Source organism: Chaetodon auriga, chromosome 11, assembly GCF_051107435.1.
Source record: "Chaetodon auriga isolate fChaAug3 chromosome 11, fChaAug3.hap1, whole genome shotgun sequence".
Taxonomy (NCBI): Eukaryota; Metazoa; Chordata; class Actinopteri; order Chaetodontiformes; family Chaetodontidae; genus Chaetodon; species Chaetodon auriga.
In genome coordinates, this window is record NC_135084.1 from 14,661,601 (window position 1) to 14,674,663 (window position 13,063).

The following is a 13,063-nucleotide window of genomic DNA, read 5'->3' on the forward strand; positions in this document are numbered from 1 at the left end:
AGGACAGAACTTTGTGGTCGCGGCTGCTTCTTCTTTCCTTTCTTTTTTAGAGAGAGTTGAGACACTTCAGCTGAAGCGTCTGTATTTATCCACCCTCGAGCATAACTCGTCTGGGCTGCACACACCAAACTTCTGCAAACAAGTTAACTCTTAGACAGAGAGTGGTGGGTGCAGTGAGAGAAACAACGGCAATAATGCGGTTGAGGAAGGCAGAGAGGGAAGGAGGTCGAGACAAAACAGAAAGTAAATAATAGGATAGATTCTTTTGGCCAGGGGTGAATTTCAAATGTTTGTACCCAGTGATCACTGAAAAGAGTCAAAGAGTTGTTATTATGATTTATTATTTATTATGGGAACCACCATGTATGCCCTTGCTTGCTGCATAGATTATACAGTGTGTGCTACACACAGCATGGACACTAGTTATAATTATCAGATTTTCCTCCCACTTAATTAAGCAACTAATTAGCCTCTGCAAAAGAGGTGAGAGTGTTACTGTTCATAAAACAAGAAGAAAAACTCAGCTAACTGGGTGATAGATCGACCTGTGTCCAGGGCAAATCTTCCAGAGATTAGGGTCAATATTTTGAAATATAAAGACAAGAAAAATGCTCACTTGAAAAAAAGTTTATGTTAGAAATGTGTCAAACTATCTCTCCTGTATTGATAGATTTTACTGTAGATTTAAAAGCATGTTGAGATGCATTTCTGTCACGCAGTGCTATATTCAAAATGGTATTGTTTAAAGGCACAATTCTTGATATAAGAGTTAACATCAAGGAAGTGAAAAACTGCTCATGCACCTGTCACCACAGCTAAAGGTGAGATTCACAAATGGAGATGGGAAAGAAAACGGCACAGCTCAAGACATTAAAGGGAACAGTCAAACTTATTTTTCTCTTCCCAGAGTGTCATCAGTCCATTCAGGCAGATTTGAGATAGCAGCACACATCAGAACAACAAAACTTACCTGGAATTTGGTTTACGGAGATCAAAGCACCAAAAATGACATTCAAACATCTCAAACAGAATTGAAAGGTTACTTGACGTTAAAGCTGATGTGACTTTTTTCCTTTCTTAGCAGAGGGAGACATTTGGAAGGTACACTTTGGTAGAAAGTTCCCAGCAGAACTTAAGGCAAAGTTTGGGAATTACCATAAATAAATGAAACAATACATTTGGAAAGAGATGCAGCCATGTGGGAAGAAAATGTGTTTTTCTGTGTTTTTGGATGAGACCAAAGCTTGCAGAACTGATGTTTGTCGAAGGCCATTAACTACCACATGCCACTAACCAAGATACCGAACGCCCAGTACAGCTCATCGCTCACCGGAAGTCAGCCTGATAAGGACGGCAGCTAACCTCCTAAAAAGTGTGATTGTTGAGATGTATAATGTCTCTGCACAGAGGCTGTAAATCATGGGAAAATGGCGGCTCATAACTCTCTCCTTCTGTCAGTTTTACTTTGGTAAAGCGGAAAAGAGGGCAGACACACTGAAAGAGTCATCTTTATGAGAGGGAGTAAGCATGACTGATAGACACGAGGGAGACGGTATGCACCCCAGACACAGAGAGACAGATGGGAAGAGAGATGCAGAGCGACAGAAAGACAAATCGTGTTTGAGACACAGGCAAAACAAATAAAGAAGGGCAGAGAGATGGCAGAAGACTGAAATAAAACTGATAAGGATAGACAGATGGACATTGAGATATGTAGTAATATAGACAGAAACAGGATGTAGTGGAGACAGAAAGGTGCAAAGAGGATGAGAAAGTAAAGCAAAACTGCAGCAAAAATCTCCCTAAACTGAAGTGAAAGGAGGAGCCAGAGAGATAAGGAGCAGATCTGGAGTGTGGATCGAGATGAACCCAGCGTGCTGTCAGCTGCAGGGCTTCACAGCTGTGGATGGACAGGGTGGATTGACAGGGCATGGACGGACAGACGGCGGTGAGAGACAGACTGACAGAGAGGTACCAAGGAGGGCAGTACTGATGGGTTAGATAGAACGGGAGAAATTATGTGTCTCATCCACCTTACAAGACAGGATTACAGGATGTGGCGTGAAGTGGAGGAAGCTTGGTGTGCAGGTTGGGCATCAGAGCGGCGGATTTATTCAGAATTGTTCACAGAGACGTCACCAGAAGGAGAGGATATAAGACTGACATTCTGTAGCACAATGAGTGTTCGGTGGCATTTTCCTGAGAAGCTGAGGTAAAGTTAGGTAAGGTAAGGGACCTCTTCATGCCTCTGTGGGTAAAGATGGATTATCAAATGGTTTACTGAAAAGGGACAGGAGCAGGATGGTGAGACAGTAGTCAAGCTGGAGACAGTTCAGCATCCACCCCAGGATGATTGTCAAGTGATGATTTTCAGCCAACTTTTTGAAAAAGAACAAACTGGAGTGAACTCATTTACACACAGACTTTATGTAACCACACAGCCGAAAGTTCTGGTGTTTCCAGTTCAGTAGTTTATAGTATTAAAGCCTGATGTGCACAGCTGCTTAAATACAGAGTGCTGCAATGCAAATGGTCATTTTTTTAAATTCTAAAATAAAGTTTTTACTTTTTAAAAATATAAACCAAAACAATGACACTTTTATACAGTATACTGGAAATGAAACATCACCTTGACATTTGGGGCTGAGGCATGTTCGTGGCTAACGATGAGTCATATTTCACATGTACTTGTATAAGTTTGTTTGGATGTCGTTTAAGAGCAGAAGAGTATTTTTTTTTCTCTACTTTCATGCTACAGTACTAAGGATTGTGTGCAACTGCCTTCTGCAGTGTCTGCAGGATTGCAGACTTACAGACACTGTGCATTAAGTGTGAAAAAGTCCATGAGAGAGCCCTCAAAGCACAAGCGATTTTACAGCGCGACAGCCCGGAGCCCTCGCAGACTTATTGCGAACGCGCTCTGAATTCCGTTAAGTCTGTGAGAGTGAACACTGGTACTGGAAATAAGTCTTGCCAGCTCCGTTGCACTGCTGCATCGATCCTCTGGGAAACATAGAACAAGACCGAAGGTTCCACCTCATCGACTTCACTTCCTCTGTCCTCACCCAGTCACTCAGGTGAAACCCAATACGGGTACATGGATGTGTATTAGACACCGCTTTAAGTCCCTCTCACTCACACACACAAACCTGAAAAGCTCTTACATCCATGTGCATTACATTTCGGACTTGGCAACACAGAATAGTATGGCGGCATGATATGTTTGCGAATAATGGCCCTGTCACATTGGTGTTGTGCAGAACATTGTGCAAAGTGTCACTTTTCTGCTGACACACGCATGCATGCACACACACACATACACCGTGGCTGCAGCACAAATATGAGACTAAAAAACCTCTAAGACATAGCAAGTGTGTGTGTGTGTGTGTGTGTGTGTGTGTGTGTGTGTGTGTGTGTGTATTAGCACTGGTTTATTTTTGCGCCACATGGCATGAGTACAAACATTTTTTTTTTCCCCCACGTCTACTTCCTTTAAGAACAAGCTGTCTGATTACAGAGTGTTGCGCTGCACAAATGTGTTATATATTTGTGTGCAGCTATGTGTAGGTGCGTGTGTGCCAACGTCGAAACTTGTGTGAGTACTTGCTGAAAAGAGGCTATTGAGATTGAGGTTATTGTTCGTTCATATCTCTGGGTTGTTTACTGGGTGGACACGGCTTTGCCAAAGTGACGTGAGATCTTCCACCCTAACTTTGACTGACTGTGTGTATGTATATGTATTTTTATGGGGCGCGTGTGTGTGTGTGTGTGTGTGTGTGTGTGTGTGTGTGTGTGTGTGTGTGTGTGTGTGTGTGTGTGTGTGTGTGTGTGTGTGTGTGTGTGTGTGTGTGTTCTTTCACACTCTGGATGAGCTTTGGCTTGTGTAAGGAGCTTTCCAGAGGAGAGGAAAACACGGCTGACAGTGGCTGGGGATTAGCTCACACCGAAGAAACATCCATGAAAACTGAGTGTGTGCATCTACGTGTATTTATTTGTGTGTGTGTGTGTGTGTGTGTGTGTGCGCGCATGTGCGTTGTGTTTGGCATTAGGAATGTGTCATCATAAAACAACAACAGATTTCTCTATTCTTTAAACAGCTGGCTGCATCTATCTGCCAGCTCTCCTTATCTGTACTGTGCATCTGCTTCATCCACAGCCAGCTGCAGGTCATTTGAAACGCTGCAGACTCCACACAGTCGCTCCAGACTGGCTGCTGTAATTGGACCTGTACAGGAAGATAATAGCGGAGATACAACTAGATAAACTTGGCAGAACATTTTCACAGTTTACAGTATGTTGCTGTTAAGTCAATGCACCGAGCTGGCCAGCAGACAGGGACACAAGCGGGCAGCAGACAGATGAACATTAAATTCCCATGTTGGTTCCCGACTCAAGTGCTTTTAAAAAGTCAGCAGACAGGAGCTGAGTCCTACAGCTGTGTAAAACTCAACAAGCTCCCAGCGGTGACAGTACGCCAGCACTCATAAAGCAGGTAATTTCTAATCTAAAGTTTTAAAGGTTGTATCTTTGGTCTGTCTCTGGAATAGTACAATTCAGATGTTCTGGTGGATGCAGCTACTATTTCATGAAAGTTGGTGTTTAAGCTTCTTTTGTTTTGTTTGTGTCAAAGAATTAGTTTTGTTTTCATGGAAGCCAGCAACAAACAAACCAACAACTTGGTGTGCGTTGGCTCGAAGTCTCAAACATGTTATCGTTTACCCTCCTGTGTACTGTCCTGTGCAGTGTACATGTAAACATATACAATGAACAAGATAAGACAGGGACAAGTGCGAGGCTCAGCATAATATTCTGTTCCCTAAACGCAGCACGAAAGAAAATAGATGTGGAGCGAGCTGCAACCAGCTGCGAGTAGCATCATCGTCATCATCGCTGACATCAGACGCTGCACGAAAATCAAGCAGCTCCAGCAGGAAAGTATAAGCACAGAGTACTTTTTTTACAAAATGCACCTCGCTGCGTCTGTACAACATTTATGAACTGCAATTGCTTTTCATATACTCTCCAACATTGAGCCAATAATATTTGCTTGTCGGCGCGCTGATCTATCAGTCAGGCTCTGCTGCGTAGATCCTTGTCTGTCCCTGTTAACAACACCCAGCAGGCTGTACCAGAAACGGAGCTGTTAGAGAGCTCATAGTCACAGCACAGAATATCCTCATGGCTGCGATAGCTTTCATGTGGCCTAAAAAGTTTTTGTCCAAGTATGCGTGTATTAATACAAAAACAAACAAATAAATAAACAACATAAAAACAGAATATAACAAGAGCCGGCTCTAATTAGCCCCACGGAGTCCGCAAGAGCAAACAAAGCAACCAGTAAAGTGCAGTTTACTTGATGGGAACTGTCAGCCGGGTTGCGTCTCTGACCAATGACGCTGCGTTGCTTTAACTACCCGAATAATATTATTCATGTTCACATCGCTCACAAGGATTGGATGGCCTTTGCTTTCTGGGCGCTGCTTCGTTATACAATTCTGACCTCTGGCCTGCCTTTCATGTGCGTCTATGTGCATAGCGTGTGGTTGTGTATGAGCGACTGCGAGTGTGTGTGTGTTGCTGATGCTGATGTTAACGCATGTCCTGAGGGTATGATGGTGAGGTCGGGGACAATCCATTTAGCCTACTCACCCTGGTAATTATTCAGCATCAGTATCACAGAGGCCGCATACACACAAACTGCAAAACAAACTAATGCACATTCAAGAGGCAAAGGCACAGAGAGAGAGAGAGAGGGTGGCAGCCAGTGTGAGAGATTACAGTGCTTAGTGTAAAGTAACTCTGAATGCAAATGGTTGAGCTATCGACCTGCTAATAGGGCAGGTTTGCTGCGTGTGTGTGTGTGTGTGTGTGTGTGTGTGTGTGTGTGTGTGTGTCATGGTCTGAGTATGTGCGTGTGTATCCTTGAGGCAAGGGGAAAGGTTAATTCAGGACTGACGCTGGTCTGCTCTGCTCTGTCACACTTGAACACACACACACACACACACACACACACACACACACACACACACACACACACACACACACACACACACACACACACACACACACACACACGCCTTAGGCTCTCCTCATCTCCCCCAAAGGCACTTGTCCTTGTCTTCCCTCACACCTTCCCTTCAAAAATCGCACAAACACACCATCTGTGTTTACACACACACATCCTGCCTGCCCTGAGCATCGCTGTCTGTGATGTTAATAAGGTGAAGGCGGTGAGGGGGGGTTGGGGGCGGGAGGGCGGGGGCAGCATGCTTGAATCATGACTCACAGCTCGGCTCCTCTAGCAACTGCTACTGCCGGACTGCGTCTACCTGGCGCGCACACACACACACACACACACACACACACACACACAGACAAGGTGACCTTCACATCCTCACTAACACTTCCTCTGGACACACATCCACTCAGTGTCACACGTTCTCACCCTCACATAGCTCACATCCCACATGTGTAGTCATGGGAGAGATTATTGGATTAGTCTATTAACAACTGTCTTTCACTGACAGACCCTGACCTGTTTTTTACCCCACCCCCTGCACCCTCCCTGGCTCTGTCGTCCTTCCTGCCCTCACTCTACTGTTCCTCACCTTGCATCTCTGTGCTCAAACACTGACTGTGTCCAAATACTAACATAGATGATATACTGTATGTATATTTTTGTGTATATATATATTTATAAATTTATTTGAAAGGTAATGTGTGTGAAAGCTATCAATATCAATCCAAAATGGAAGAAGATATTGGGCATGTAAAAACTGTCCCGTGATTCTTTGTACCATGTTGTTCCCATAGAAACGGCCTCATCAACACAATATGACAGATAACGGTGAGACGAGCATCTGGACTCTGCGCGATCAAACGACTCAAACAGCTTTTCTTTCTAGTCTACAATCATTTTTAGTTCAAGCTGTTAAAGGTTTGAAGGTTTGTTGTTGCAAACTGAACGTCTTTGACTGTTGGTTGGTCTAAACAAGCGATCTGAGGACGTCCTCCTGGGCTCCAGGAAATTTCCTTGGGCATCTTAAACTATTTTTTGACATTTTATAGCCTAAACCTGCTTCTCCCAAGCAAAACAATCTGTGCAGTCTCAGGACAGTTAAGAGATTAAAAGTAGAAACTATGTTTTTTTTATGAGTTTCCCTTTTTACTCAGTGAATATTTATTTATTTTTGTGAGTGCTGGATTACTTTAACCTCTTTATGTCTCTTTGGTTGAATTGCTCAATTAATCCATTAATAAATTGACAAGAAAATTAATCAACTGTTTTGATAATCAATGTATCTGTACAAGCCTCTCATAGGTGACAATCTGCTTCTGTCACTGTGCACTGAATCATTCGGTCAGTTAAAAAAAGCAAGATGAAGACGTCATACTGTGACGGGCATTTTTCACTATTTTACAGAATAAACAATTGTAAAAATAATTGACAGGGTGAAAATGAAAATAACTGTTAGTTGCAGCACCATCACACATAATTCATACTGACACTAAAGCCATTGCCAGAAATGGCTTCATTTTAAGAGGTCGTGAGCCAAAAGCAATGGAAACGTCTGGAGAAAAATCAGCTGTTAGTTGCAGCCTTACTTGTGTGTGAAAGTGTGTTTGTTTAAGTTGAATGGGAGCACATACTGCATTCTGCACCAATAGGACATGACCATTCAAAGTATGGAGTTCAACCAGGCTGCCAACTGACAGGGCGGCAACACAGAGACATGTCTGAGCAACAGTTAGGTAAGAATAGAAGAAATCACCAGTCAGTGGTCAAAGAAACCAGACGTTAAGCATCAAAATCTGTCCAGTTTTAAAAAAGAGCAGGTTCCTGTTTCAGTGCCAAGGGCACAATAATGTCTATAACAAGCTACTGAGCCAATTAACAGGCATGTTGCTTTGGAAAACTTCAAAACAGAAATAGGTTTGTCTCGGGTCAGAACTACTGGAACTGAATATCAAGTGAACATGCTACAGGCTGACGAGTTCCAGTTTAAACCTGCAGAGGGCTCGAAGAAAAACAAAACATTTAGAGCCAGTCGCACCACTGTGGTTCAATAACGACCCATTCTGAATGTGGATGTGCGTATTACGTCATACACATTTAGGCTAGAATCTACTAATACTTCAGTCGTATCTGGACTGAAGGTGGAGTGGCATCTGTCTTTCTATTCGCCATGTGTCTCTCTGTTGCCCCCCTGCCTAACTTTGACCCCTCTTCCTGCCCTACACTGTTTTCACTCCGGCCCTCTCCTCTTGCTGCCCTTCCTCCTGGCCGCTACCTGTCCCCTCTCGGAGAACAATCCAGGCAACCGGAGTCGTGCCCTCCCACTCCTCAGAGAGTCCGAAGTGCTCGATGAGTCCTGACAGAGCAGACAGGGTGTAGAGGCCACTGTTTTAACAACCATTACCGGGATAGGTGCTGACAGCTCGGGTGGCTGCGCATCCCTCCCTCCTTCTCTCTCTCCATCACAGCCTTGGAAGTGTGTGTGTGTGTGTGTGTGTGTGTGTGATGCGACGCTCCAATTAGGCTACGGTGGAGGAGTGGCATTTTAACAAGGGCTGTGATGAAAATGGTGGAATTTGCTGTGCTGTTCGGAGGGCGTGTTTTCATCTCAGGCTCTTGAGCGATGGTTGGAGACAAACATGTTATTCTCACTTTATGTACTTTTGATTGTGCCTGTCTCTCTGAACACAAATGCAGACAGGGCTTAAGGTCACTCTGAGGCAAAAACATGTCAAAACTGCACCATCAAACAAAGTTAAAAGGCTCCTCAAACTGACAAGAAGGACAATTATACAAAAAAAAAACAACAGCAGCGATGAAAGAGGTATTGTATTACTTTCTGTTGTGACACTGAATAACTGAGGCCAACTCTGAATTCTAAAGTGATTTTGTCATTTCAGTTATACTTTGCAAAGATCTGCTGCGTGATTACAGGTGACTTTACCCCACAGCACGGGGGGATTTAAAGGCAAATAAATTGTCCTAAATAATGTTTTCTCACTCAGGTGGGTGTTGCTTCAACCCCACTTATCTCTTTGTTTTAATTAAATTTGCCGTGTTTGCCTCTAAAGCTGCTTTGTTTCGCGGCAAAAAAAAAAATGCAGAATGCGGCCGCAGCGCCTGTCATCATGAAAAACAATCAGCAGCTCCAGATAAAGACCAAATCCACAGTAATTATTGCACCTTAAACACGAGGGTTTACGCTCCTATCTTCCTCCTTTGTTTCAATTTGGGGAACAGCCAGATGGAAGGCATAATAGACGGCTGTAATTACGAGAAGATTGTGAAACAGGATTATTGGTTAATGCTTCACATACAGTAGAGCTGCCATTCCCGGTAAAAGGAAATTCTTTTCCACGCAGCAGAGGAATAAAAGCAATGCCGTGTTCCATCTCTCCTCGTTTGTCTCGATACATTACAAATGAGTACTTTGTTTACTCTGCCATCTATCAGGTAAATGAGATTACTTCACTGCGAACGAGTACAGCAGAAACAGAGTATCTTTCCTCCAGAGGGCTCGATGTTCCCTGTGGTTAAAGAGCCCTGTCTTGTCAGATCTGCCTTTATCAGAGACAAAACAAGGCTAACAAATTCTTTCCTGTGTTTTGTTTTCAGCCTGAAGCAACACCAGCAGTAAGCCACGGAGACAGGCCACTCTGGAAAGAAGAAATCATTGGAATAAACAACTTCAGAAAAAAGGACTAGTGTCAGAAAGTGAAGAGTATGAGAAAGTAGTGCAGAGTAACTTCAGTGTGTGTGTGTATGTGTGTGCGCGCGCGTGAGTGTGTGTCTGTGTGTGTGTATGGGTGTCGCCGGCATCCATGCGCGCATCTGCAGTATACATTTGTGTCATTGTGAGTGTGTTTATTTCTATCTTTGATCTAAAAATGTATCTCTGAGACTTCTTCAGCACCTAAGTGTTTGATATGAGTTCTCGACACCAACCGTCGTCAGAAGACTTGCGGCTGCACATTGCCATATAACTCCTGTGTGAACCACAATCCTAAAATTGAACTGATGTCAGTTAGTTGCCCAGAGTGGTAATAACAATTCCAATGATCGTCATAGAGCAGCAGTAATAATAACTCTGTAACTAGCCGTCCCCCAAGTGCTCTGACAGCGATCCATGTGTGAACACAGTGGTCTGTCTCTACATGCATTTCATACACAGCGATGCTGACGGTGGCACATGCATGGCTCACTCTCAGACCACTTGAGACCTACTCAGGCCCAGACTTTCAAATCCAACGACCTCAGCCATTACAGACTGTATGAATTTCCTTTTAAAAAAAAGTATTTTTGGTTTGAATCCTGTGTTGTCTATCAATGTAGTGGATTGGTGTCACTTTTTTTCCCCCCCAAATGGTGGCTGTGACATTTTGAAATCCATCTTTTCATATATTCCATATAATCAAAATGTGGAGGTGTGGCATGATTACAGTACAAAAGGCACTAAAGAGAAGCAGCACAAAGACTTTTAAACTCTGAAGTGAGGGTCTGTGCAACTTTGTGAATCATCTACTGTTGAAAACATTCCCACAACGCTGAATACTGATGTCAGATGCAGTCCGGAGGTGACAGAAATTCTCTTCTCTGTTGAGATGTAGATATTTTATTTTTATTTTTCGGTTGCTATGATCAGAAGGAAAAAAAAAAAAAAGACTTCCCAGTCCATGTAGCAGCCAATGTACAATACAACTGGGACGTAATTCAATGCATGCAAAATGTAAAACGTTGCATTCACTTGCCTTTTTGAAACCTATTGCTTGCGCGTTTTGGCAATAGCGCTGCTTTCTAGTGATAGCTTCGTAATGCATTACTGCACATGCTTGTACCTGGAAGAGGTCACCTTTTAGTACTGGATTCTTTTCAACATCGAATTTATTCATCAAAAAAAGGAAAAACCTTTTTATACCTAGAAATTAGACCAGTCACCGCTCTATAACATCCCTCATCTGTAGTGTCTTCAAAGTGTCTGTAAAGTGAGTTTCAACAATGGTTCGTAGCGTCACAGGACGAGCAAAGAGAAGACACGCTCCACTTTCCTGTGCAGGCGCTGAAATCAGCCCTGAGCAGCATTTCTCTGTAAGCCGGGCAAAAGGACTGAAAAGCACAGCACTCAACGCTAAGCTATCCTCTGTTAGTTCTGGTTGGTTCGACCTCTGCTTTTTTTCTGTGTGTACACACATTAAAAAAAAATATTTTGTGCTTTGTTCATTTCATGGTGAAGAAAGTGAACTACGAATGACCTGATTAGAAATTGTTTTTCCTCTGCAGACATAGGGATGAGAAATGGTTTTATGCAATCACATTGTAATATTAGCAAACACACAATGTGGCTTTGAAGTGAAATAGTTTAACTAAGCAAAAAAAAAAAAAAGAGAGAGAGAGAAAAAGCGGTTTGTGTAAATAGTGAGGTTTGTGTTTTAAGAAGAGTTTTGTATTTATAGTGTTTATCAGCACTGAGCTGCAGGATGAGGAGGGAAATTTGTTGGATATCAGTGAAAAATGCAAAATGCTGGCACCGAAATGAGAACAAGCCGTCTTTTGGTGAGTCGTGCTTTTGAACGGATAACCATCTGTGAAAATAACGTCATCTCGAGCCAAGGAGTCAGTGATGATGGACCAAAACCCAGCATATGGAGGACAGTGAGCGATCGGGCTCACCTGGAGGGATTCTGATAACAGCTGTGTTCAGTGGATTCGCGAAACAGCCAAAACGACGACGCAGGACTACAAACTTTTGGATTTTTAACACGACGTCTAAAATGACCAATCACTCTGCTGTCAGCAACGCCATAAGAAAAACACAAAAGCAACGAGTCACTTAGCATTTTTGTTGTGCGTCATGACTGTTTTGATGACTATTTACACTGACTCCCTTCTCTCCAGCACTGGTGCATTCACAACAGAAGCGGTGTCGGTGTGTGCCGACATCACAGCGTGTGCAGAGGGTGACTGTGCCATGAGTCACATATTTTAACAGATGTTACATAATATAAGACAGAGATGTATCTATGGGTAGGAATTCTGTGATACGATGCTTGCGGGTGGGCGTTTGTGTATGTGAAGCTGTCGACTGCACGGGCAGTGGGAGACTCGCTGTGAGCTGTGTACTGTGAGCACATTTGTAAAACACACCTGATGATGAATACAATGAAGACAACAACTACATCTATTTTACTCTTGCAAAAGCCAGACCTGTGTTCTTTTTCTGTTTGTTGTTACCGTCATGTGGATGTGTGGAATTTGCTTCTACTGGCGGCAGTCCATTGTTAGCACGTATGCACACTCTTCACCATCACAACACAAAAATATTTGTGATCTTATTAATTCACCTCTTATTTTTTAACGTCTCCATCACTCTCACAACACAACAGATCATTCAAATCTGAATTTTACTGAATATTAGAACCATATTTTTGAGACCAACAGCCATTGATATTTGACAAAATCTCCAAAAATCCGATAATGATAAATTATTTTTTTGATTTAAACTGATGCTTTTTGAGAGTGCCTTAAATTTGGTTAACAATTACTACATTTAAGAATTACATGGTTTCCCACAGCGTTTGAAAGCAGAGGTGCACAGCTGCCAACATCTGAAGAAATGATTACACTTTGAAGAAATTTAATATTGAGCCTCTCAGAAAACAAGCACTTCACACAGAGAGGGACGTCTACCAGTATTCAATGACGAGGCGACGGGTTAAAGCGTCATCTAGTAGCTACATTGAAGTAGAGACAAGAAATGTCTCGGGGGAAACCCTTAATTATTCTTATTTCATCGAAGATTGTATGGAAGGTAAAAGTGAACGTGAGTCCGAGTGGCTCATTTGACTTGTCAGTGGTGGACTAACTGTGTACCGACGACACAGTGCTGTAACGTATAGCACACCAAATATAACTGTTGTCTCTTTATGTCCCCTGCTGCAGGCACTCCTAACGACTTAGCAGGAGCTGTGTGTGTGAGTGTCTTATACTCACACACATTATACAGACTTCTCACAAAGGCGACAACTCGTCATTAATTCAAACAGAACCGTA

At 43.0% G+C, this 13,063-nt stretch overlaps 1 protein-coding gene across 1 annotated transcript in view; it reads left to right on the forward strand.

The window, feature by feature from the left end:
* Positions 1-12,205, forward strand: part of LOC143328037 (zinc finger matrin-type protein 4) — a 47,983-nt gene extending 35,778 nt beyond the window's left edge. The window contains exon 7 of the mRNA XM_076742892.1: positions 9,632-12,205. Within this exon, the coding sequence (XP_076599007.1) occupies positions 9,632-9,653 (22 nt within the window). The 3' untranslated portion in view covers positions 9,654-12,205. The remainder of the gene's footprint in view (positions 1-9,631) is intronic.
* The last annotated feature ends 858 nt before the right edge of the window (positions 12,206-13,063 follow it).